The sequence below is a fragment of the Hoplias malabaricus genome, chromosome 1 (assembly GCF_029633855.1).
Source record: "Hoplias malabaricus isolate fHopMal1 chromosome 1, fHopMal1.hap1, whole genome shotgun sequence".
In the NCBI taxonomy this organism is placed as follows: Eukaryota; Metazoa; Chordata; class Actinopteri; order Characiformes; family Erythrinidae; genus Hoplias; species Hoplias malabaricus.
The window spans coordinates 54,666,082-54,693,260 of record NC_089800.1 but is presented as its reverse complement, the minus strand read 5'-3'; the positions used below and the strand labels follow the sequence as shown (position 1 = coordinate 54,693,260).

Genomic DNA, 27,179 nt, shown 5'->3' with positions numbered 1-27,179 from the left:
AGTCTGTTAAGACTTCTTAATAAATAGAGCAGAGGCTGAGAGCCCCTTAGAGCAGAAGGTGCAAACAAAGTGCTGAAAAAAGAAAAAGCAGCTGAAGTCTGAATTGTTTCAATCAAAATCACTGAATGAACTAAAGGAGACATCTAAGAGTGTGAAGAAACACATTTATCTCTGATTTGTTTACATTCAGAAGCTGTTCGAATTACCACAGAAACCCATTTGTAACTCAAATTGTTTAATGTGTGATTAATGATTGTGAGGAATTGCAGAATTTGGCACTAACCTCTACGACTAAGCAGCTCCTATGAACAGAGTGGAGGCTGTAATGGAGGCACAGTCGACCTGTCAACAAGCAAAGATCATTTAGCTGCTGAGTCTTGTGTACTCTTCTGTTAAAATTCTTTTCTGCTTTTGTCTGATGCTGAAACATAAATTAAATCAATGGCTGTTTTTGAAATTAACTTAAGAGTAAAGTGAGAGTGCAGTACATTTTCAAAGAAAGGTTGTGTGAGGTTTCTGTGAAGCCTGGAATAAGAAACACCCCAAAAATGCTGCAGAAATGCAAATTTCTTGGCATCTGTAGCTTGGTGGAAGTAAATGAGCTCCATTCTCATTGTTCACAATAAAAGACTCCTGAAACTGCTTAATAATGCATAGCTCTGTCTTATATTTGCAGATACGTAATTAAGGCTCCTGTTCACAACCTGTTCAGGAGCTGCTTAATAGACTTAGATAAATGCTCTTTTTGCTGTTGTCACGTCACCTTTGGGACCTCTCTGCAGTTTTCCCACAGTATAAAAAAAATCAGGTGAAAATGCTGCAGTTCTTTCAACCTGCTGAGAATTTACTGAATAGGGTTGTTTGATAAAATGAAAGGAAGCAAACAAGGAAACATGGAAACAAAAAATCATCTATGTCTAAGATCTAAGCAGAGTTGAGGAACCTTGAAGTTGATAGTTATGTCAAACCTGGAAAACCCTGACGGCTTATTTTCATCCTGAAATGTTGCTATTTGGAGACCACGGTGCACTGAGCACATTTGCATTCTGTCAGGAAAGTTAAAAGCTACACTCTACAGGTGCTGACGGATGTCTTTGTTTGTCTCTCTGTCTTGTGTCTTCTACAGGACCAGGAAGCTGATAAACCATGGAGCGGTGGTATGTTTTGTGTGTGATGCTGTTGGGGGTTTTGGTGCGGGGACAACACTGCCCAGGACGTTGCATCTGCCAGACCATCTCCCCGACACTGACCCTGCTATGTGCCAAGACCGGCCTCTTATTCGTGCCCCCTACAATCGACAGAAAGACAGTAGAGCTGAGGCTAACAGACAACTTCATCACAGCTGTCCGCCGAAAGGACTTTTTCAACATGACCAGCTTGGTGCACCTGACCTTGTCCCGGAATACCATCAGCCAGATTGCCCCACATGCCTTTGTGGGGCTTAAGGCATTGAGGGCCCTGCACATGGATGGTAACCGTCTGACAGACATCAGGAACGACCAGCTGAAGGGCTTGATCAACCTGCGGCATCTAATCCTGGGCAACAACCAGATCCACCAGATTGATGCTTTTTCTTTCGATGAGTTTGTGTCCACGATTGAGGACTTGGATTTGTCTTATAACAACCTGAGGACGTTGCCTTGGGAAGCCATTGCCAGAATGACTAACATAAACACGCTGACTCTGGATCACAATCTCATTGACCACATAGAAGTAGGAACGTTTACCCTCCTGACCAAACTGGTCCGCTTGGACATGACCTCCAACCGCTTGCAGAAACTGCCTCCAGACAGCCTCTTTCAGCATGCCCAAGTGCTGTCTGACCCCAAAGGCTCGTCCAGTTCCTCCAAGCTGACCGTGAGCTTCGGCGGGAATCCACTCCACTGTAACTGTGAGTTGCTGTGGTTGCGCAGGCTTACGCGAGAGGATGATTTGGAGACATGTGCCTCCCCTGAGCAGCTGATGGACAAGTACTTCTGGTCAATCCAGGAGGAGGAGTTCATCTGCGAGCCCCCACTCATCATCAAGCACCATTCCACCAAGCCTTATGTGATGGAGGGGCAAGGGGTCACTCTCAAATGTAAGGCCATGGGGGACCCGGAGCCTGCAATACACTGGCGTTTTCCAGATGGCAAGTTGGTACACAATAACTCCCGTACCATCTTGTATGACAATGGTACTCTGGATATTCTGATCACAACACTCAAAGACAGTGGTGCATTCAACTGTGTTGCTTCCAATGCTGCTGGCATTGCTACTGCAGCTGTGGAGATAAACATGATCCCTTTGCCCTTGTTCGTCAACAATACCGGTCACATGAGGGAGGCGGACCCTGGTCTCTCTGACATAACCACCTCAACCAAGTCTGGCAACAATGACACCAAGCAGGACAAGAGGGTGGTGGTGGATGAGCTGACCTCCAACTCAGCCATGATCCACTGGCCCTCCGAGCGACACATACCTGGAATCCGCATGTACCAGATACAGTACAACAGCACCATGGACGACACCTTGGTTTATAGGTAAGAGAGCACCATGCACCATCCTCCTAGAGTGGACATATAGGAGGTACACATAGTACTGCTGTGCATGACTTACAGGGTTATATAATCTTCCATAGCACAGAACTGTGCCTCTTATCCTCATTAAAAAGACTCTTCTTTATGTTTTTATATCCATTAGCGGTCTCTCACTTCATTAAGAAGCTTGCATTCCACGGTTACATCACACATCCATTGAGATTTCTCAACATATATTAGGAAATGCTAGATTGTGTAGGGAATGGGATAGAGATGTGATATTTGACTTTCAGTGGCTTTGCGTTAACAACAGTTTGACTTGCTTCACGTCTTAGAATAAGCTGGTGCTTGGGGTTTTGCAGTGGCCACAATAATGCTCACTGCTGTTTGTAGGCACTAGGCTAAGGATGAAGCACTATGTATTGATCTGAACAATGTTTACAAGGAAGGCAAACATAAGACTGACGACTCTATGGTGATCTGTGCAGCAGAGTGGGATTTTAAATGAAAAACAGTATGCAGAAAAAGAAGACAGTGCTTAGTCCTCATATCAACAAGGAAAAGCCTTCCGATTTACAGCAGCCATAAAAGACATTCATGATTCAGCGAAATGTGCTGTATTTCACCCAGCGTCCTCAAAGGAACCCCGAAAGCAGAGCTCCCTGCCACTACACATACTGCATTATGCAGCTTAGCATCCATGTTCCCCGTCCAATCACAGAGGAGTAAAACACTCCTGACATTTATTACCTCTCAGAGAGCTTCTGCCACGGCCTAAAAACCCTCTGAATAATTTCAGATAGCGTGCCGTTCGCAGGCGCTGCTGCAGAGCTGCTTGAATGAGCATTAGATCGGATTTAGATCCAAGTCCGACTCATTATTAAAGATTAGTGAGACTAGAAAATGCAGACAAATCTCCAGCAAAAGTCCAAAACTAAAACATGAACAGAGTGATGTTGTCTTTCAAGGACAAACAGCAGTGGTTTTTCAGTAGGCACAAGACATGAAAGTGGCTAAGCTGGGTCGCCTCTGGTGTATTGGAACAATTTCCCGCTAAATGGCTTTGTGGGGTGGAGGCATTGTACAGGGTCAAAAAAACAAGAGAGTGAAAGAATAGTCATTGAATCAGCATGCTGCTTATGACACCAACACAAACGGGACACCTCCAACAGCCAGGGTCATGAAAGTGCTCACAAACACCAGAGCAGAACAGCTGAATTTACAGCGAAGTATAAGGAAAAAAGAAAACCTGAGCCATGATGATTCTTGAGCAACTTTACTAGGCTTAATGAAAGACCATCTCAGACCAACTCCCCAAAAGCTGTAAATCTCTAAAGCTGGGGCTAAAACATAAAGACCTCCCAGAGGAAATATTTATGGCTCAAAAGTTTCTCATTGACAGGTCAGAAAACTTGTGATGATCCTCTCAAAACTCGCAGGAGAAACAGCATCTGAGACTTGAAACACTTGGGTCCACATCAATAAGGATAACACTCATTAAATGCTCTTAGTTCTGTCTTTAGTTCAGTGGAATATACTCAAGAGTTCACACGAGGAGACAAAGGGGACATTCCTAGGCTGTTTTCCTCAAAAGAAACGTTTGAGATCCAGAAGGCACCACATAGGCAGATAATAAGGAGGAACTAGTGATATTGAAGTGGAACTGTTGAGATATTAAGGCAGAACTACAGAGATATTTAGCTGGAACTACAAAGTTATTAAGTTAAAGTCCCTACATTTTCGAGCTAGTTCTAGAAATGAAGGATGTTGTAAAAGGAGGATCTGGTAAAACTGACAAGATGGAATCGTTATCCTGATTGATTAAGTTTGCCACACGCTTCTCTATCACATAATACATCTTACGTCCTTGATTGCTCACCTGTGGCGCCTCATAATTAGGTTCCCGAATGGATCGACTGATAGCGATAACGGCATATGCGTGAGAAACGGCATCGGAACAGACAGATGCACTCTAATTACACACTGGTACAAATGCTCAATAGGAAACATAGACACTAATTTAATCTGAATGTTTTTAGATATAAGATTAAAGATGCGGGGGGCTCCCAAGTGGCACGGTATTCAAAGCGTTGTTCGTAATAGCAGGAGATCACTGGTTCAGGTCTAGACATCATACTTGGCCTTGCTCTCTGGATGGGTAGTATGCACCCTCCTTGATAACTATTCTAGCTACTGCATCTGACATCTGGACAGTGTGTTTTCTCAACTGGACCCTTAATCTGGTCAGTTTTGCATTATAATCTTTTTTTTTTCTTTTTTTATTAAAAAGCAATGGGTTGGCTTCATGCATCTTGAAGGAAGAGCATGTTGTGTACAGAAAGAAGAAACTCATTGAAGGGGAAATTAGAGTTAAACCATAATTGGTCAAATACTGTTGCTTTTTCCATAATTTCTTCAATAATTCACAACATCCAACATGTTTAATTGACCATAAAATCTATAGAGAAGTGTTCAGCTTTATTGCCAAATGTCTGACCTGACTCAAAGAAGGAGACAGTTGACCTGCTGCTATCCATGGGTTGTAGTGTATTACACAATACAGAGTATCCACCACATTGGGGACATACTCATTACTCAATCACACAAATAAACCTGTTTCAATAGTTTTATTGTTTCTTTCAACTTTTGTAGTCCACATTTATTCACTCATTCATTCATGCATTCATTATCTGTAACCACTTATCCAGTTCAGGGTCACGGTGGGTCCAGAGCCTACCTGGAATCATTGGGTGCAAGGCAGGAATACACCCTGGAGGGGGTGCCAGTCCAGGCACACATTCACTCACACCTACGGAAAATTTTTGAGTCGCCAATCCACCTACCAACGTGTGTTTTTTTGGACTGTGGGAGGAAACCAGAGCACCCGGAGGAAACCCACGCAGACACGGGGAGAATACACCACACTCCTCACAGACAGTCACCTGGAGGAAACCCACGCAGACACGGGGAGAACACACCACACTCCTCACAGACAGTGACCCGGAGGAAACCCACGCAGACACGGGGAGAACACACCACACTCCTCACAGACAGTCACCCAGAGGAAACCCACGCAGACATGGGGAGAACACACCACACTCCTCACAGACAGTCACCCGGAGCAGGAATCGAACCCACAACCTCCAGGTCCCTGGAGCTGCGTGTCTGCGACATTACATGCTGTGCCACCGTGCCGCCCAGTCCACATTTAAAATGAAACAAATATAAGTATAGATTCGTGACCCATGTATCCACATCACATTCATAAACTGAGCTCAGATCATCTATGTCACTCAGTAGAGGAGCTCAGGCTAAATATATTATATTATATCATGCAACAAATGAATAGTGTAGCTTACACATCTGCATGCCACCACTGGTCACATACTGTTGTGGTTTCTACAACCTGCAAAAATGCATGGCCTGTAAACAGAGTATTGACTCTACATTGATTGATTCTATATATTGTGGGAGCTCTTTGCCAGTGTTAGTTTCAAATTGACTTAACTACGGAGGCAGACACGCAGAACAGTGGTTTAAAAAAAAAACGTAGCTGTGCAACAGTGGATCTGTGTTCTCTGGCATAACGTAGCTCAAGCAAATCATTTTGGGATGAGTTGGAGTGGTGATTGTGAGCCAGAACCAGTCAAGATCAAGATCATCATCATCATTATCATCATCTGACCTCTGGTATGCTCTCATGGCTGAATACCAGCAAAAGAAGTATTAGAGCATCTAATGCCGTTTGTGTCCAAATGGCGGACCAGTTATTGGAATGCATGCTAGCTGAAACAACCTGAAGGAAAATGTGTTGTTTGTGTTATTCTAGCTGCAAGGGGACGCCAGTTGTCTCAGATTATATTCACAAGTCTTGAATACTTCTTTGAGACATAAGCTTAGCATTCCAGACTTAAACCTCTCTCCGCACTGAACCAGAGAGCAGCCTGGGGTTGTTTCTGCCCAAGGGCATTGTCAGTGTTCCAGGCAAGTGGATGAATTCAACAATAAAGGCATTTATCTGTTTCTACTCTCTCCAAGCAACTGGGATTAACACGTCTCCAGTTGTTCTTGCAAGGTCCTGTTTCTCCAAATGTCAAGGAAAGGCAGGGGAGTGAGTGTGTGTGTGTGTGTGTGTGTGTGTGTGTGTGGTGGGGGGTTTTGTAGTCAGGGAAAAAATAAACCTTGTGTAAAAGAGTGTGTTAATCATGAGGATCTTGACGAGGGCGTGCAAACATGGGAGCCAGCGTTTATTGAAAGTCCCGTGTAGGAGGACGTTAATACGGTAGAAGGAGAACAAGAAAGGAAGCCCCGGTAGAACGAGTGCTGGGATTAGCATATAAAAGGAGATGGGTTGTAAATATGCTTAAGTACCTTGTGAGCACGCCCAGATGTTTGTCAGGGACGTATTTTCCATTTTTCTTTTTTTTGTCTGCCTTTTTTCCTGATTTTAATCCAACACCTACAGTGTGCAGGAGTATCCAGCTTGTCCCAGAAATCACAGCTATTCCTTAAATCCAGCTCTGCAGCTTCAGATTCCTATGTCCCTTCACCTTCCGAGCATCCCTCCTTCCATGTGTGTCCAAACCTTTTTGGGCAATAAACTCGGCTGTTAGTGATCACAGATCTTCACAGATATTCTCTGTAGAAAGGCTAGAAATGGCTGGGGTTACTTTAGAGCAGCTATAAATAAAGTTATGCTCACAGCGCCCAATGCTAAGCATGGAGAAGCATTACTCTGTAAAGCAGCTTTTTACATCTCAGTGATGGAGCTCTATCCAAAACTAGATGTTAACACAACACAGACTATGAGTAAACAAACAAAAATAATAACAATAATAAAATAAAACACACTGGACTTGGTACTAAAAAGTAGTCATGTCGAGTTCTTCAGGACAGGCCCTATGTGTAAACTCAGGTCAATAGGACATCGCTCATGCTGACGTAGTCATTCCTCAGAGTGACTCGATGACCTGTGCTGTACAGCAGATTCATGCTTCCTCACCCACACAGATGTAGGGTAACTGCATATTGTCGTGTAATTTTTTTTTTTTGTTACATCACAAAATAGAAGTGTTTATGGGAAATAGTAAACTGTAAATAACTTCAATAATTTTTTTACTGATTTTTTTGTTTTGTTTTTTACTGTCTTATATCTTCCATAAAGTGTTTATTACGGGTGTTAATTGTCAGAAAGTGAAAAAGACACTTTATGTGAGATATCAGTCACTAAATCCAGTCAATTCACTATGTAAATCATTTTTGTTCATTTCTTTATTCAATATTTCTGTTTTCACATCACACTTTTGACCATGTCTGTTTTCTTGCCTGTCCCATGTCTTTCTCAGAATGATCCCATCTGAAAGCAAGACGTTCCGTATCAGTGACCTGGCGGCAGGCCGAGAGTATGAGCTGTGTGTCCTGGCTGTTTACGATGATGGCATCACGTCTCTGACGGCGACGCGGGTGGTGGGGTGCGTCCATTTCCGCACAGCGCCAGAGGCTGGACAGTGCCGCTTTGGCCACAGCCAGTTCCTGGGCGGCACCATGATCATCATCATCGGGGGAGTCATCGTGGCCTCTGTCCTGGTCTTCATCGTCATCCTCATGATACGCTACAAGGCCTACGACAATGCCAAGGCCAAGGCTGGCATTGGGAACAACAGTGGAGCCAACATTCATGGGCACTCACAGACAAACGGGAATCGCTCAGGACGTCCTGGATCAAAGCTGCAGCAGCAGGAGGCTGAGGAGCGTACCCACCGAAGGGAGTCCCAGGTTGGGACTGACTGCAAAGCTCTGGTTCTTCTGAGCCTTGAGAACGAAACCCGAGATGAACTTAAAGTTGAACGGCCTCCACTGAGCCCAGATGTGCCCATGCCTTCTGGATCTGTTCCCTTAGCGTCAGCATCTCGCCGGGCAAGTTTGGGCAACCCCCCTTCTGAGGACACCCAAACGGACAGCAGCCTGACAGGCTCCACTATGTCCCTGTGTCTGATTGGCTCCAGAGCAGTTGAGGACATCCCTCTGCCCAAAACCCGGGATGGCAAGAAAGGGGCTTTAAGTGGAATGGGGCTGCTGCCAGGTGAACTGGCCAGGACCAGGCACCGCTTCTCGTTCGATGGTGATTACGCTCTTTTCCAGAGCCACAGCTATCCCCGGAGGGCGAGAACCCGCAGACACAAGTCCAGCACAAACCTGAACACTGAGGCCTCGCCGCCGGCCAGTCGCAGGGTCACCTTCAGCAGCACTGAATGGATGCTGGAGAGCACTGTGTGAGCAGAGGAGACATGGGGCAGCCCTGTCTGGCCCAAGACTGGATCTGAACCAACAATGGCACAAATGCAGACACATACAAAGTGATGCAGTACTTATCCATACAAACACACACCTAGTCACTTCCTCAGGGATGTCACTAGCAGAGGTGGATGGAGCAGCTGCACATGAGACTAACAGACCCCATGGCTAATGTTAAATGGTGACTAATTAAAAATAAAGTGGATCTGTGTTCTCTGGAGTGATGGGGCACCATCCATCTTTGAGACGATCCAGAGTGTAGTCTACACTTCAAAAGTAATTCAGCACCACCCCCTGATCTCACTGATGTTAATATGACTGTTTACCATCAAATTCACACTGTAACGTTCCACAATCTAGTGCAAATAGAGGCAGTAAACCAGAAACTTATGCCTGTTATGACCTCTCAAATTCAGGGTCTCTGGGCTTAGCTCTTCACCCACTAATCTCTAGTGACACTCCTGTAAAACACACACACACACACACACACACACACACACACACACACTAGCTTTCTCGTGTGTTTTTGTCCAGGTTTTATTCATGTTCTGTGGCCCCATTCTGCCTCCTCCTGCCGTCCACTAGAGAGAGAGAGAGAGAGAGAGAGAGAGAGAGAGAGAGAGAGAGAGAGAGAGAGAGAGAGAGCCATGTCCTTTCTTGTAATGCAGCGGTGCCTTATTCTTTAACATGAAACAGAGGAGGATGCTGCTACCTGTCTCTCTCTCAAACACACACACACACACACACACACACACACACACACTGTCCACTTGTTTCTGGTTGTCCCCGTCTCTATGGGAATACATCACTTTATTTTGCGTTTCTTGTCCTTTTTTTAACAGCTTGTTTTTGATGTGATGCCAAGGGGCGCAGGGCAACAGTTACGAGATTTTTCAGTTCCTTTGTATTACTTCATAAAGTGAATCACCCTGACGACAAAGATGAGTAGGACAAGGAGACAGCACCACGCTGTGTTCACATGTGTGGGCTCTGTTCAAAGACATTCTGCACAGAAGACACGAGACACATACGGACGCCTGAGGACGACGTATGGAACCAGTCTATACAATGATACGTACAGCAACAAACTTCCTGAGAGGGCTGTACCGGTACGTGCCCCTAGACCGGACTGCTCCTGCGCCGGCACCGACCACGTCCTTCAGAGTAATACGCCAACTGTACGATAGCTATCGCCATTGCATCTGGCTGGTCTAGATAAAAAAAATAATAATAATACAAACAAAGACGCAAACAAATAAAAGAGAGACAGCAACAAACAAAAAGACAACAGAAAAGTACCTATATAAATATATTATGAAACTATTGGTGTATGTGTTCTAAATATGTAAGTCATAAGTGACATGGCTTTTTACGAGGCGCTCTGGACGATGGCCACAAGTTTTTACATTAAAAATCTGGGTCATCACAGCCCCTCCTCCATTCTGGGTTTAGTATATTAAAGTTTGGACCACTCATGGAAGGGGATTAAAGTTTTCTGTGTGTGTTGGTTGACTCTGTCTGTCTTCTGTGTGTCTTTTTTCTCTTCTGTGTCTTTTTCTCTTCTGCTCTCTACAATGATGCTGCACCCACCCATCTACTTCCCATATAAGGACATACAAGATCCCCATAAGCGAACTTTACCTGTGCTAGGTGGCAAAATATTTTAGGTCCAGGTCTAGAACTTCTGTATCCATGGGTTACAGCTGACTTCATTTTGTAAATTAGCCACCGTACTCATTTAGATTTTAAAGTTAAAGAAATATATAGTATGGATTCCTGACCCATTTATTCACATCATGTTTGTAAACAGAGTTCTGTTCATCTGTATCAGTTTGTTGAGAGCAGCACGTCACAGATAATGCAATACTCTCTACCTAGCGCACATCACAGATAATACGCACAGATAATACAGCAGCCAGACAGTGTTCAGACACTAATGTGACACATAAATGTGAATCTTATAGATTAATACATTTTTTAAATAATAAATTTCACTGTGCAAGTGGAGAAACAGTTATTTTATGACCCACACTGTGTCCTACAGAGGATGTAGGGAGACATTTGGGATTTGGGTAGCTCAAAGCTTGGGTAGGATCTGTGTGTGATTCTGTCAAGAAATCAGAGAAATGTGCTGGAGTCTTCCATTAGATCCTAGGATAAAAATGCTAATGTGGCTAACAGAGGATAATGACATTTTTCTCCTCATTATGCTCTGCAGTGGGATCCTTTACCACCCCCTACACCCCATCCCCACCCCCCGAAGCAAGGAGGTGGTGGGCTTCTGTGCTACTGAGTGCTGTGATACTTTCTCTGATGGAGAAAGAGTAGCTGTGTAAGACATATTCATTCATCTTCCTCATGTGGTTATATTAGTGCTGCACTCTGAAACCAGACAGATTTCCTTCTCTTCCACTGAGTGATGCAGGTTTAACCGCTGCACTAACAGGGCTAACTTACCAGCCATACTCTTAGCTTGATTATCCTATCAGCTTCAGCTCTAAAGCTGTCCTGTCTTTGTGGAGACTTAACCCTGCCCACCATGAGAGTGATTAGCAGAGCGCTGTTTTAACAGCAGAGCAGCAGCCACATTGTCCCAGATGAGAGCAGCGGCTTGTTCCCGGAGCCGAGGGAGCATTGTCCCTCTGTGCTACGTCTGCTACAGACAGGGGAGTGTGAAACGTCTCAGAGTCCATTAAGGCCCGTTTGTATATAATGTGGGGGTTCTGGAGAGGAACGTGATGATGAATGATTCCAAAAGCCCCCACACATGAATGCAATTATCAGACTGATTAACATGCTAATAGTTCCTGTGACGCTGCCGCCGCCTCTAATTACTCGTCTTTCTTCCGAGGCAAGACGAGGCGTTTGTTTTCTGGAGCGCATCATCCATCAGGAGGTGCGTGTTTATGGCTCGCAATGGCCTTGAGGTGCCGCTTTGCCCCGACCAAGTTAATTAGAAAATGTTAAGTATAGAGTAACGTTAAGTTCTAAGGAACTTAGATACCAGTCAAGATGATTAACATCCAAATGAATGGCGTTTTTGAGAACACTGAGTTTATAATCTGAACTATTCTAACTCCTGTTGGAATTATATAATTTCTAACAGCAAATAAAAAAACACTCAGCCACTAGAGATTCCACCTCACCTCACTGGAGTTCACTGTAAACGAAGGGTAAATAACCTGGGCTCAGTGTCTTAAGGAGCAAAAAATACTGACAGCAAGCATTTTAAATGGGTATTATAGCCCCCCTCCCCCTCCTCCCCAGATATAAAGATCCTGTGGGTTGCCAAGTAGAGGGAAAATTAACCTACAGTCATAGCTAAGTTGATATATATAAGTATATGGTATAGTCAACTTATTTAGACACAAAAGTGTACATCATCTCACTAAAACATCTCACTGACTATAACCAAACAGGTGAATGAGCTGCTGCCATTCTTCCTGTATCACCAGCTTCAGATTGTGACATTTCCACCTTAAATGTTAATTTAGGAGGCAATTAGGTGCTTCTTAATCACAATTTTCATGTTTGAATGTTGAGTTCCACAGTTAATGGAGCCTATATAGGACTTTCCTTAACTCTGATGATACACCCTGCTCAGTTTATCATTTAGTGTAGCAAATATGTTACAGATTGTTCCTTTAAACACGTGGTAAAAGGTGAAAGAACATAGGACAAACCCTAAGATACATTAATAATCTGCTCCTGAAGGGACAGACCTGGCTAAAGGTCCTAACAAATGCAGAATAAAGACTTACTTAAAGCCACCACTTGGTGGTTGGTTGCACTGACCACTCTGATCACTCTGTAGTTCTACAACTACAGACTCATCCTGTGGCTCTGCAAACTTTGCTACACCCCTTTCCCCCTGTTCCTCAGCGCTCAGGACCCCCACAGAGCAGATGTGATGTGGTGGTGGATCATTCTCAGCGCTGCAATGACACTGACGTGGTGGTGGTGGTGTGTTAGTGTGTGTTGTGCTGGTGCGAGTGGATCAGACACAGCAGTGCTGCTGGAGTTTTTAAATCCCTCAGTGTCACTGTTGCACTGAGAATAGTCCACCGACCAAAAACATCCAGCCGACAGCGTGCACACTCCTGCTGTAAGATCTCTCTATCATCACCTCACGAAAATAACAGCATGCGTTTACACTCTCTTTATATAGCGCTAACTGTTTATAGCATTCCTCCATGGCTCATATCACACCCACTGCTCTGGAACGCCGTTCTGGCGTGAACTTCCCTTGGCTGGGCTGTGATTGGTGGAGAGTGAAGGAACAGTGTGGGGGGACTCTCTGAGCTCTGTGGAACGCTAAATCAGCTGAAGCTGACAGCAGAGTCCAAAGCCGGATCGATTAGCAGCTCATTCCTGTAGGTCTTTATGGGACTGTTAATCTGAGTCCCTGTGGAACGTCGCTGACACACTCACTGGTCCAGATGATTGTGTCAACACTCGAAAGACTGTTCCGATGTGGGAATGATCCGGAGGGGAAACATAGGGAATACCACTGTGGGTGTCGGTTCTCTGAAGTGTAGCGCAGCAGTGGATCGCCCCTCATTGCTGCAGTATCAGTTCCCACTATGGGAGGCTACACCACATTTCAGAACATTTCAATGAGGATTTGGTGGCATTACGCCACAAAATTATCAGTGAGGTCAGGGGCTGGTGTTGATCATTAGTTTTGGATCCCAACACTGCTCCTTGTCAGGTCTACAAGGACAAGGCGAGGACAAGCTGACAACAGTTTGGGCACAAGGTAAGAATGAGTTGAGGATGAGTCACGATTGAAGCGGTGGTCAAAGATGAGGGGAGCATGAGTTAAGGACGAGGTGAGGATGAGGCAAAATTAAGTCATGGTTTGGATGAGTCAAGTATAAGGCGAATATGAGTCAAAGACAAGGTGAGAATGAAACAAACATGATGTGAGGATGAGGCAAAAAAGTGTAAAGCATGACTTGAGGACTAGATGAGGATGAGGCAAAGACACAGGAGAAAAATCCACTTCTATTTTATATTTCTGTTCTTATTTTACATGTTCCTTTCATTTTTCTTTCTTATCTTTTTTCTTTTCTTTTCTTTTCTTTTCTCTTCTACTCATGTCTTTCTTTTTTTCATTATCTGTCGTGTTCTCGAGAAACAGATTGACCTCTAACGCGGCCACTCCTCCACAACAGAGACAGAGTGCTGTTTGCCTGGGTCTTGACTGCAGCCCTCATCCTGATTGCCCCAGAGGACTCTGGGAAATGAAGTTTTACACAACTGCATACTCTAGTCCTCCTATAGCACCACTCCCCCCCCCCCCCCCCCCCCCCAAAGGCTGTTGGTCTTTCCGGGTGTATCTGGTTTCTCCTCTTCAGCTCTTCAGTAGCAGCCCCAGTGCTGTGGGTCTTCAGGGGGGTCCGGCAATACTTGGCATTGGGTATGGTGGGCACTGGCTCATGTGCAGCTGCTCCAGAGTGTTCACGGCGCAGTGTAATTGAGTGTTCCTCGACCTGCTGTGAGCAGCTCCTGTGAAAAATTAATTGGAAGAGTGAAACCAGTTGAGTTTAATGAGTCTGAGCAGCGTCCAGATCCAGCACTGACGCAATGGTCAGAAAACAGAAGGGATACTTACACAGTGTGTGTGTGTGTGTGTGTGTGTGTGTATAGGAGTGTGTGTGTGTGTGTGTGTGTAGGAGTGTGTGTGTGTATGTGTATAGGAGTGTGTGTGTGTATGTGTATAGGAGTGTGTGCATGTATGTTTATAGAAGTGTGTGTGTGTGTGTGTGTGTGTGTGTGTGTGGGTGTAGAAGTGTGCATGTATGTTTATAGAAGTGTGTGTGTGTGTGTGTGTGTGTGTGGGTGGGTGTAGAAGTGTGCATGTATGTTTATAGAAGTGTGTGTGTGTGTGTGTGTGTGTGGGTGTAGGAGTGTGCATGTATGTTTATAGAAGTGTGTGTGTGTGTGTGTGTGTATAGAAGTGTGTATGTATGTGTATAGAAGTGTGTGTGTGTGTGTGTGTGTGTGTGCGTGTGTCTAAGACCAGAAATAGCTATAGATCTCCTGGTGAAGAATGAAACACGGTTGACCTTTCCTAAGTAACGAAGAATAAAAGACCAAAGCGATGAATAAAAGATCAAAGCCAGGTGAATGTTTCAGGAGAACGTGACCGGTGTGAAGCATGTCAGGAAGACGGTACGTTTTGTAGCGATGGCGATGAATAATTAACTTTATTTCTATTATTTTATTATTCTGTTACACCTCTAATAGTATTAATAGTGGAGTAGCAGTAACAGCAGGAGTAATATACAGTCATTTTCGGAGGTGGGGAATAGGAACCAATCGGAATGGGGCCGGAATATTGTTGGCAGTCCGATCCTGAATGTCTCGATAGGGGCTTCATGGATCCTAAAATGATTAGACCCTTCTTATCAGCAGTGGCCTACTTTCAGAGGACACTGCAGAGGACGCAGACATGCGGTTTTCTCAGTGTAACAGAAATGCCTGAACAGTACCATTCTCTGGAGCAGCTGCACATGAGCACACACTCACAAAGCATGGGCAAGAGAGGCTACAGAGCAGTGGAACACCAGGCAACTGCTTAGAGATGATTTAGAGTGAATCCCATTTCACCACTTAGCGCTACCCTTCTTATTTTGTCTAGGGTTGAGGTGTTTCTGTTCTAGGGAAATGGCGGTCTGGTCGAACGGGAGGGCTATATACCCTTTGAAACTGAGAGGGGCAAGCTTCAAAAGAAGGGCTATGAATGCCTTGTGAGTCAGTGGCAAGATAGCGACCAATTAAAACCTAAAATATCAGTGCTCTCTCATTTAATAAACTGCAATAAATGATATATTATCATCATTTAATATTGTTTTCAATGCACTCTGTCCCTTTACTTTATCACAAACATGAAACATTGTTAGTAGTTTGTTGATGTCTCTGAATTTCCTATTCCACATTAAATGCTAAAACAATTATGTTCTAGGACCTGTGGCTACTGCAGAATTTAACCTAATGGAACCTAATGAAGTTTGGAACAAAAAGACGATATTTAGCCTCATATCACAGAAAGTGAGGGGTGGGTGACAACAGATAATTGTGGAAGGCGTGTCGCCTTAAATTTAACTATGCTGAAGTTCAAAACTGATATCACTGCAGACTCACGGCTGAATTGCTGCTTTTCTGTGTTTTGATGATGCGCCTGGCTCTTAAAGCATCATCCTGTTTTGTAGGGGATGATTTTAAAGACTACATACTGCAACTAATTTCCAACAATAAGGGTAGGGTAAGGGTAAAATTATGAAATGGGATTCACCCTTACACAGAAAAACTATTGTGTTCATTTAGTTAAAAATAAATATATGAGGAAAACTGGATGAGACCTAAATGAAAATGATAATTTGAAGATGAAAACAATAACAAAATGCTGTGCACAAAATGCTATGTCAACATTTAAATACCATATTTGTGTGTTATTTTTTCAGGGGAATGGCACTTAAAGAAACAATTATTTCAGAGTCTGAACAGAGACTTTCAGTGGAACAGCTTTGGAACCATACCAAATAGCGTTTGATATTTCAGAACAATATCTGCCCCATGTCATAGGACTGAGGAAGAGATTTTTTTTTTTAAGAAAGAAACATAGTCAACTCAAAAACCAATGTCTCCTACCACTCTTCAAGGTAACCCTTTCTCTTTCGTCCCCATAACCCTGGGTCACAGCGGCAAATACTGCGCATTGTTCTCTGTGCTGTGTGTAAAATAACACCTTTGAACAGAAAGCAGCAGGAAAGAACACGCTGGCAGTAAATATAGTTAGGGTTAAGCCGAGTCAACTCCCAAAGCATTGTTTCTTGGCGTGTCTGGGAGTCACTCCCATTAATCGTTGGCCAATTGTTGGTTCATAGAGTAGAATCTCTTGCAGTCAACTCTGTCTTGACTTTAAACCTAAAACGTTAATGTTAAATAAATACAAAATATATTAGAAGAAAAATTGCAATATTCCTTCCCTGTTTATGAACATTAAAAAAAAAAAATATGTGATATAATTTATTAATTAAATAACAAAAACTAGATTAAAATAAAAATACAACAACAACAATAATATAAATTATAATAATAAAAGAGTGTCTCTGTCACAGCTCCAGGGACCTGGAGGTTGTGGGATCGAGTCCCACTCCAGGTGACTGTCTGTGAGGAGTGTGGTGTGTTCTCCCTCTGTCTGTGTGGATTTCCTCCAGGTGACTGTCTGTGAGGAGTGTGGTGTGTTCTCCCTCTGTCTGTGTGGATTTCCTCCAGGTGACTGTCTGTGAGGAGTGTGGTGTGTTCTCTCTGTGTCTGTGTGGGTTTCCTCCAGGTGACTGTCTGTGAGGAGTGTGGTGTGTTCCCCCTGTGTCTGCGTGGGTTTACTCCGGGTGACTGTCTGTGAGGAGTGTGGTGTGTTCTCTCTGTGTCTGTGTGGGTTTCCTCCGGGTGACTGTCTGTGAGGAGTGTGGTGTGTTCTCCCTGTGTCTGCGTGGGTTTCTTCCAGGTGACTGTCTGTGAGGAGTGTGGTGTGTTCTCCCTGTGTCTGCGTGGGTTTCCTCCAGGTGACTGTCTGTGAGGAGTGTGGTGTGTTCTCCCTGTGTCTGCGTGGGTTTCTTCCGGGTGACTGTCTGTGAGGAGTGTGGTGTGTTCTCTCTGTGTCTGTGTGGGTTTCCTCCGGGTGACTGTCTGTGAGGAGTGTGATGTGTTCTCCCTGTGTCTGTGTGGATTTCCTCCGGGTGACTGTCTGTGAGGAGTGTGGTGTGTTCTCTCTGTGTCTGTGTGGGTTTCCTCCAGGTGACTGTCTGTGAGGAGTGTGGTGTGTTCCCCCTGTGTCTGCGTGGGTTTACTCCGGGTGACTGTCTGTGAGGAGTGTGGTGTGTTCTCTCTGTGTCTGTGTGGGTTTCCTCCGGGTGACTGTCTGTGAGGAGTGTGGTGTGTTCTCTCTGTGTCTGTGTGGGTTTCCTCCGGGTGACTGTCTGTGAGGAGTGTGGTGTGTTCTCCCTGTGTCTGTGTGGATTTCCTCCGGGTGACTGTCTGTGAGGAGTGTGGTGTGTTCTCCCTGTGTCTGCGTGGGTTTCCTCCAGGTGACTGTCTGTGAGGAGTGTGGTGTGTTCTCCCTGTGTCTGCGTGGGTTTCCTTCGGGTGACTGTCTGTGAGGAGTGTGGTGTGTTCTCCCTGTGTTTGCGTGGGTTTCTTCCGGGTGACTGTCTGTGAGGAGTGTGGTGTGTTCTCCCTGTGCCTGTGTGGGTTTCCTTCGGGTGACTGTCTGTGAGGAGTGTGGTGTGTTCTCCCTGTGTCTGCGTGGGTTTCCTCCAGGTGACTGTCTGTGAGGAGTGTGGTGTGTTCTCTCTGTTTCTGTGTGGGTTTTCCCCGGGTGCTCTGGTTTCCCCCATGCTCCAAAAACACACGTTGGTAGGTGGATTGGAGACTCAAAAGTGTCTGTAAGTGTGAGTGTGTGTCGCCCTGTGAAGGACTGATGCCCCCTCCAGGGTGTGTTCCTACCTTGCACCCAGAGATTCCCGTTAATCTCCAGAGTCAGCGCCACCCTGAACTGGATAAGAGTTACATTCAGTGAATGAATGAATGGAAGACTAAAATTAGAGTAAAGCTAATACACTTTTAAAAATTTTAGTCAAATAACTAAGACTGAAACTAAAACAAAATCAGCTGCCAGAATTAATGCTTTCACTAATGTTTAGTTGGTGGAAAGCCATCAAATGCTCACAGCAGTGATCCAGGATTCCAGAACACAGGGAACCCAAACAAGCTCCAGAGCACTGCAACAGCCACGAGATGTTACTCTGAACAGATGATGAAAGAGTTTCAGAGTGAGTAGATCTCCCCGCTGAGTGAGGTGACAGAGCGGCGCTGTTAAGACGCAGTGGTCCCTATGTGTGAGACACACCCCATGCTGGTGGGAGTCTGTATAGACCTCCCCCTTCCTTTCTCTGATGATGTCGCCTGCGAGAGCTGTGAACCTCATGATCACGACTTGTTTATGTCATGAAACACCCCCGGTGCTTTGGCAGAAAGGTTCTGCTGCTGTGCTGAATGTTTGGGGGTATACAGATGTTCCACATCTGGAATGCAGTAGGATTGTTAGAATTGGGTGTCCAGTGTAAAGCCTAGGCCAGGTCTACAGTGCGTGTCATCGGCCAGGTTGGCGGTGCTCCGTTGTGTTGAGCACCTGTGTGAATCACAACTGAAAATGGTTCTGAAGGCAGAGCTGCTTTGAGGCAGAAGGAACAGAATTGGTTAGTAACCAGCAGACAGGGATGAATGTGATTGGATTTTAAAATATAGCATCATAAACCATTAATATTTTAATAAAACTTTATTTAAAACTGAAAACAATGAAAATTATTCAGTATTTTTTTTAACTTTAATAAGAAATTATTCATTATAAAAAAATGTTTAATTAATAAAATCCAAATACAATATATCCATCAGGGAGGGTGGCGCCCTAGCGTTTAAACACCCGCTCCTGACCAGGTCCTTAATTCTGCATCATTTTAGATGGATTTCTAATATTGCTTAATTCTTAATAATTAATTGCTCTGCATTTTTGGGGACATCTCCAGCTGTTTTCTGATTGGCCGGTAGCTGATGTACATTTTGACTTGTCATTTGTAGTGTAGAGGAACTGTGAGATGTCACTTTATTCTGCCTTGTCACTCTCAAATAAGTTTCAGCCAAGACATAGGGCAATGGTGTATTTGCTGGTCCACATCCTTTTAGACCCATGCAATTGACTTGTCTTTTCACAGTTTAAAGATGGACATAGATCACTGTATTTCACAACAATTGTGTGGAAGAGAATGAATGGGAACACAATGGGAATTCTGTGCCTCACACATTAAACCCAACACATTCTAGGTGTTTTAAGGTGCTGCTGGTTGATGGTAAATACGACGTAATTTCTGAGTGATTAAACCGATGCGGCACTCTGTGCCGGTGTTGTTCAGACGCTCTCTGCCACAAGGAAGATTGCACCCCGGTGTTCGCTTCACTGAAGCGTGTCACTCGGCTTGTTGTTTTTGTGCTGTTTAGCATCATGTTTCATAATCACGACACTCAACACAAGCTCTGCTCCATTGGACTAATTTCTCCAGAACCTGTAAATATCCCTAATTGGGTCTCTTTCGGGACATTTTGAGACTTGGGGGGGGGGGGGGGGGGGTGCAGACACAAAGCGCTGGCTACAGGGTGCTAAACTTAACTGAAGAAATTGACTAATGTTAAGCTTTAGCTTATTGTGTATACAGACCTGCTAAGTAAAACCATGCCCCTTCAGGTCACAAAAGGGCAAATCTGCAGATGGTTGAGGATGTGAAGGTCACCAAAGTTCTACTATGATCTCAGCTTAAGGCTTGTAACCTGGAAATATCCTGTCATCCACGCACATTCATGATGTAATATTTACATTAGTGAAGGCAGTGTCCGGTGTGATTGTTCTGGATGGGCACATACAAGAACCTAGCACTGAAGTAGCTAGAAAACTTCAATAATCTGCAAATTTCCCCCTTAAGTCACAACGTGGAAATAGGTAAACAACCTTACACCTTTAGGTTTTCTCTACACATTCCAGCACAACATCCATGCCCTAGTAATTCCAGGAGATTGCTCAGTGGAGCGGGGGTCATCCGTTAAAGCCATGCCCTGCGTTCTGGTCCGCTGCCCAAAACCATTTACAAAAAAACACGGGTTTAATTATCATCTGCGGCCGGCTTGGCTATGCATGGCCAGTCTGCTGCGCTGTGGCGTGGACACGAGCTGGACGGAGCCGAGTGCTTGGGAACACTTCCATCAGGAACTTAATGAAAGCAGAGAGATGGAATTGGAAAAAGTTGTCAGAGTCGTGAGTGCTTTCCGATCAGGAATGAGAAACAAATTCACAACCTGAATGGTTTCCACGTTCAGTAATTTCTCAGAATAAAAAGCTGCAATGTATTAGTTCTCTCTTATTGTTTTGTTCAGAAATTGGTCACCAGTGGCATATCAGCATCTATAATTCTTAAAAAATAATTTATTTCTGCAATACCACCTTTAATGAAACACTACATAAAGCTGTAGTTGTATTTTTACGTGTGATTCTTATTCACATTTCCTATTCCAAATTACATACTCCAACATGTAATGTACAATACATTTAAGGCAGACAAGACAATTTGAATAAGAAGTCATCCTCAAACATAACTGTCATGAATTGCCCTGTCCAGTATTTTTCTTCTCTCTCGTTGTTTCCCTTTGTCATGTGCTTAGGAGCACATGGCTCTTTGTTTTGTTTTGTTCTTGCCTCTGCCTTAGCCCCACCCTGGTCCTTAGCTCCTCCTTCTCATCAGTGTCTCCACCTGTGTCTCCTTTATGGTCCTACCCTCTTGTTTCCCCTCCCAGGTGTTCCTTGTCTGTTCTATAGTTTATAAGCCTGTCCTGAGTCTCAGTGTTTGTCTGCCATTTGTACATTCCAGATCTCTCTCTCTTAGTATTTCAGTTTAGCTTTTGCGCTCTTTGTTCATGGTTACCTTTAGCTTTTATGTTCCTGGTTCTCTGTGTCTAGGTCTCGCTGTACGTGTAAGTCTCTCCCTGTGTCTAGCTTTAGCTTTCCTGGTCTCTGTGTTTAGGTTGTCTTGTAATTCTGAGGGTTTTGTACAGGTCTCTGTCTAGAGTTTGGTTATGAAGTTTCAGACTCATTTGATTAGTTCTTCTTAGTTTGTTCCTGTTTTGTTTGGTTGTTTCTAGTTTGTTTACACTTGTTTATTCCACTGTGTCCTTATTTTCTATTAATGAAACCTTCCCTGCCTTTACCTCAGAGTACTTACACTGACATTAACACTTGTCTCTAGGCTAACACTTAACACATGATCTCACCTGGTACCATGGTCTGGCTTCTCACTCAGATATTCCATTCCATCTTAAATTGTGGCGTAATTAAAATTTAGCTTCTGATATAAATCCCAAGACTTAAAGGTGTTATAAATTAACATATTTACTGAGAATTGCCCTGTCCCCTTGTCTGAGCCTGTCCAATCACAGGGCTGGACCTTAATCAGCAGCAAAACAGACACAACGAGTGTGGAGAAATAAGAGCACTGAGTAAAAACAGAGAAAACAGCTCTTTACTGCTGTGTGCTTGGGCTCGGGGTGAACAACAACAGGCTCATTATCATTTAAAGGAACAGGCGCTGAAACCGGGCGTTCAGAACAGGGCTGTTTAGACAGGGGGAGAACACTGCTGTGGGGTTTGGACCAAAGCAGGTCAGATTTGATTAAGAAACAGAACTGTGTTTCACTTTGGAGAAGAGGAGGGGATGGAGGGGTGGAGGTGTATGTCCTCTTTAAATACTGCTACATGAGCAGAGATGAATATTTTTGCTTCCCACAGATAAACAGTGTATGCTGATGTGACCATCCGGAGGGTCAGTGTGGTCCTCATTATCATCACTGTGTATAAATCCCTGCATAATTAAGCTGCTGGAGCTTCTCTTAGTGGGTGCTCAATGATGCCAATGGGTGTTGTGGGAGATGATTTGTGGTGAGAAAATAATGGCAGTTGTTTACATTTTTCATTTGTGTGTGTACTGTATCACTTCTGTACCATTTTCACACTGCGGAGCAGTACATAAGCCTAAGATCACGGTCATTAATGGTAACCATGAGCTACAGGGTTTCAGCAGTGTTTCTTCAGTGTTCCCTCGAGTCGGGTTGCCAGATTTGGTATTTCTACTTCTACTGTTCCATTCCCCAGCACAACAGAGGTCAGCAAAAGTCCTCTGCAGTGACCGTCCACAAAGTTGATCACATCTGCCAACTTCTCTACTCCATAAGTGTCTCAAGCCACGGAATTCCGGACGGAAAACAGGAACCAATCACAGATCTGCCTCCCCCTGATTTTGAGTCAGAAGCCATTAATACCTTCTGTGCCAGCCATGCATTATTCATCAGCCTTGTTTATTACGCCTCTGACGGGGGGCCGCCTAATCAGGGCAAGTCAGTTATCCTAATCAGAGCATAATCGACGGGACATGAGCTGTGTAACAAGGACGGAAGGCCAGGGACTGGGGAGAGAGGATGGATGGGGAGCTATGAATGAATGATAAGAGGGAAAGGAGTGGAGGAAATTTCTGATAGAAAGACCCCTGGGGTGTAAAGCCCCCAACAAAACTGAACTGGACATCCCTGTCTAACACTTCAGGGATCTAAAGTTTCCACCATCAGAGCCTCACAGCAGTGTCCACACATATTGCACATGATGTATTATACAGCCCTGTGGCATCACTGCTCTGAAACAGTAACAGGGAGACACACACCACTTCATAAAACAGGAGTGTATGACATAACAAACTCACTATATTCACGTAATTTGCCACAACAAAGGGCTACTGTGCGAGAACATCTGGTGAGTCTCTGGACCCATTGTTATAGATATACCAGCTTGAAACATTGCACATCTTTGACCAACTGAGCCAAAAGAGTTGAGGAAATCAGTCACAGAGCTCAAAGACTGGCTCTCGGAACTTCTAGGGTTAAACTGCACCATAATTGTGCTCTAGACTCCAGAAGTGTGGAGGAACACAGTTCCCCTTAGGGAGCCACAGAACAGGCATTTCTCTGTTTCAGCGGTGTGTGTCTGGAACTGTAATTCTGTTTTCCCTGGAGCACATTATGTTATTACACACTACACAAAAATTGGATCATCATAAAAATACCACCTTCAAATCAGCAACGCTTCCATAAACACTGCTTTAGTATAAACCCCACAGATCAGCAACAAATGTTTTCCTTACTGGCCATTTTATGAGAAATACCACCCTTCTTCTGACACTCACTGGCCACCTTATCAGAAACAGAACAATATATAAGAAAAAGAGTGAATGATGGTGTGTGAGAGAGAGAGAGAAATGAAGAAGAGAGGGAAGAATTGTAAAATAAAGTGAGAGACAGAACATAGATAAAGAGATAGAGATATATAGAGAGAGAAGTTGGTGAGGGGTGGTCAGGTAAGGGCAGGCGGCAGGACTCACTCTGGACTCTTGCTCATTAGCCGCTCTATAGATTCATCAATAATTCATGAGTTGCTGATTAATACTCCGATCTGGAAGCCCCTCCCTTTTTTCCCATCACCATGACAACCAGCCAGTAACTCCCTGGTGCATGATCTGCTTTGATGCAAAGAGCAGGGGTTGTGCCACTAGGGGGCATTAGCTCCACTGCAGCAGTCTCGCTGACACTGCACTGTATAAACACACACTACACCTGGACTAATTCCCTCCCCCAACACACATACACACCTCAGGAGGGGGTCCCCCTCACCACAACCACAGCTGCTCAGCTTTACACATCTGGGCTGAGTGTTTGCTGTTGAACATTGCTGTGAGGGTTTGATAAGACTGTACTGGGTGTTTGTTTATTTGTCCTCATTTCATTTGAATTCATACCCTCTTCTACCCTCACTGTTGTTGTGATTGTTTATTGGAAAATTACAGCATAATAAGCCTGTTGTTTATTTATTTTTTTGTTTATTTATGCTTTACTTTCCACACACACACACACTGTTTTGTGTTGTTTTGAAGGAAAACTGTCTGGGATGTTTGTTATTTATTTGTTTGTGTTTATTTTTGTGCTCTCCTGTTTGTTTTAGCTTTTTGTTTGTTTGGTTTGTCCCTGTTTTGTTTGCAGAAATGTCCTTTTCTCCACTCTCTCTTCTCATGATTGATAGAGGATTACAGTGTGAGTTGTTTGTGTTTACTCTCAGGGTGGGGGGTGTCCTGGGTGTTTGTTTGCGCGTGTGGTGGGGCCCTGTGTAATTCTCATCCTACCTGATGGAGCCACTCGATAAGTGAATGGAACTGATTAAGCATGGTGGTGGTTCTCTGAGAGCATTTTAAAGTGAGGTTAATTGGGGTCAGTTTGAACAGCTCTGACCAGCCCTGAATCTTTACTGGATGATGCTCTGTTGAAACCCAATGGTCAGTAAAATAGCACACATGCCTTAGGATTCTCTACAGCGTATCGACTGCTTGCCCCTGATTGGTTTACAATGGCTCTGACTCCACCCACTTAAATCTAGTCTAGGCTAATTGCTGTGGACCCAGGGGGACACATTAGGACATGGACACATGGACATATGTGTTTGGACACCTGCTCGTCCAGTATATGTGGAGTCCCCTGCCCAACATCCTCCTTTAAGATGCAACCTCCATCTCTGAAAAAGTCTAGCTTTCAATTATCTGTGTCTGAAAGGACATGGGGGATGGAGAGAACAACATCTTAGGGATGTGGGTCTGAAAGGATATGGAGCAGGAGAGAACATCCCAATCCTGTGGGTTTGAAAGAATGTGGAGCCAGGGAGAAGAACAATGTACTGGCCACCCATTAACCCTGACCACAGCATCAGTCAATGCAGTGCAGGGTGGGCTGCTGGACTCTGGAGATGTGGATACTGTAGATATAGCTGAGAAATTACCACCTCCCTCTCAGTGGCCTCATTAGTGTTTGCTCATTAGTGGCCAGACAGTGCTAAATCAGAGCAGTGCAGGAGCTCTATAATTGGACAGGCTACAGCAGCCAGTCGCACCTCCACGGAGCGATCTGGAATTCCACACTTCCCAGTAATTATTGCTAAATTAAGGCTGGAGTGATGTTCAGAGACCCCCGCATCTGCTGGAACAGTGGGAGAGTTTCATTTCTCCATTTTTCCTTCTTGGCCGCTCGAGCGGTGTCACGCTACATTGAGCTCCACAGCAGAACTGGGGCAAGCTCGTAACAGGGACCAGAAAACATCAGGTGCCCGTCCCCAGCGTCCACATCCCCTGGCCTTCCTCAGTGTCACCTTCAGGGGTCATCTAGGAGAACAAAGGCATGCTGTAGTTTTAAAGAAACTCTCACTCACTTCACTCATAGTAACCTAGTGCTACAGGAAGGGGTTTCCAATAAAGTGACCAGAGATCATAGAGGGCCTTGATCGCTAAGTTCAGAAGCAGAGTACGATTATTCATTTCCAAAAAGTTATAGCGTGGTCTTGTATCTTGAATCTCACTCCTTGTTGCTCGCTAGCAGCTCAGCACAGAGTCACAGTATTTCATACAGACAACCAATCACAGAGAGCCAAACCCAGACACCCAATCACAGATAGTCAATGACACACAACTCAGTTTAGAGAGACAACTACAGACAGTCAAAAAAGAGTGCAGCAATAACAGATTAGCCGATGGCAGACAGTCAAAGAGAAAATAAGAAACAGCTTATCATGGACAGCCAATCACAAAGAGGCAGTCACACAGAGCCAATCACTGGCAGTGAATGACAGACAGTCAATCACAGAGAGCCAGTCTTTGATGCCAGAATAGACAAACCCAGGAATCCATCCAAAACATGTAAAAATATTTTTTCCTGCAAAATTGTCAAAAAATATTCAGGGTTTTATAAATCATTTATGAATGACTTGTCTCTTGTAGCACACAGAAACATGCTTGGAAATGTTTTGAATATGTAAATCATGGATATTGTAAATATTTCAGTGTGAAGCAGATGGGTATTTGTAACTTTGAAGGTGTCCTAAATTAAATGAGGTAATTTATTGCTAGTTTTTCAGCCAAGTTTTCAGTTTTAAATGAAGGGATTCCATTTAAACAACAACAAAATAAGTGCCAGCCTAAACCTGTAGACATTGAAGGTAAATTGGGTGGAAATATAATTCATCGTCATTGTATAAAAACCCACTTCAGTTTCTAATCCAGCACCCATTCTGATTTAGAACCATGCAATTAATTTGTAATCATATCATTACTTACACAGACTATTAATTCTAGTTCCATAAGGGTTAAATGCCAGCAGTCCAGGCATGGGCAGGACAAGCTCTGGAGCATGGTGATAACTCCTCACACTCCTCAAGGGAATGAAGGACATTTGCATTTTTCTTTTCTCTTCATTTTTATCAGCACTGCTCAACAACTGTAGCTGTCTTTCTTACGCAATATCCTCGATGCTGTAGGTACAAGGAGGATAACCATAATCCCCTCCACCTCTGTGAAATCCTCCCTCACCCCGCTTATGTTCGTGGGACAGTAGATGAAAACATTTCCTCTCTGAAACATCTTCTGGAGGGTAAGAAAAAAAATAAACCAAATTCCCCAAACTTGACAGAGAGTGGGGAGAGTGTGGAGTCAACGAGAAGGGAGTTGTCAGGCCAGGCATGCATACCTCCATAGTGGAACAGCACAGCTTCAGGATACAGAGCCAGGTCCAAGGTGAGACAGGGTTTGAAAACTACTTTTGACCATGTAAAACTTACATAACCTTCAACACTTCATTATCAGCAGAGTGGAACTGATGCGTGCAACATGTTCAGAACTTCCC

At 44.2% G+C, this 27,179-nt stretch overlaps 1 protein-coding gene across 1 annotated transcript; it reads left to right on the top strand.

The window, feature by feature from the left end:
• The first annotated feature begins 1,146 nt into the window (after positions 1-1,146).
• lrfn1 (leucine rich repeat and fibronectin type III domain containing 1) lies at positions 1,147-10,303 on the top strand. The gene is made up of 2 exons (XM_066679686.1): positions 1,147-2,522; positions 7,865-10,303. Exons 1-2 carry the CDS (start codon positions 1,147-1,149, stop codon positions 8,793-8,795), a joined length of 2,307 nt encoding a protein of 768 aa, XP_066535783.1. The 3' UTR covers positions 8,796-10,303.
• Positions 10,304-27,179: the final 16,876 nt, after the last annotated feature.

What these genes read in the sequence shown, in the direction of transcription:
- lrfn1 (XM_066679686.1), top strand. Translation starts at nt 1,147, where the DNA reads ATGGAGCGGTGGTATGTTTTGTGTGTGATGCTGTTGGGGGTTTTGGTG. An exon ending in GACGACACCTTGGTTTATAG is followed by an intron (nt 2,523 to 7,864) that starts GTAAGAGAGCAC and finishes TGTCTTTCTCAG; the next exon opens with AATGATCCCATCTGAAAGCA.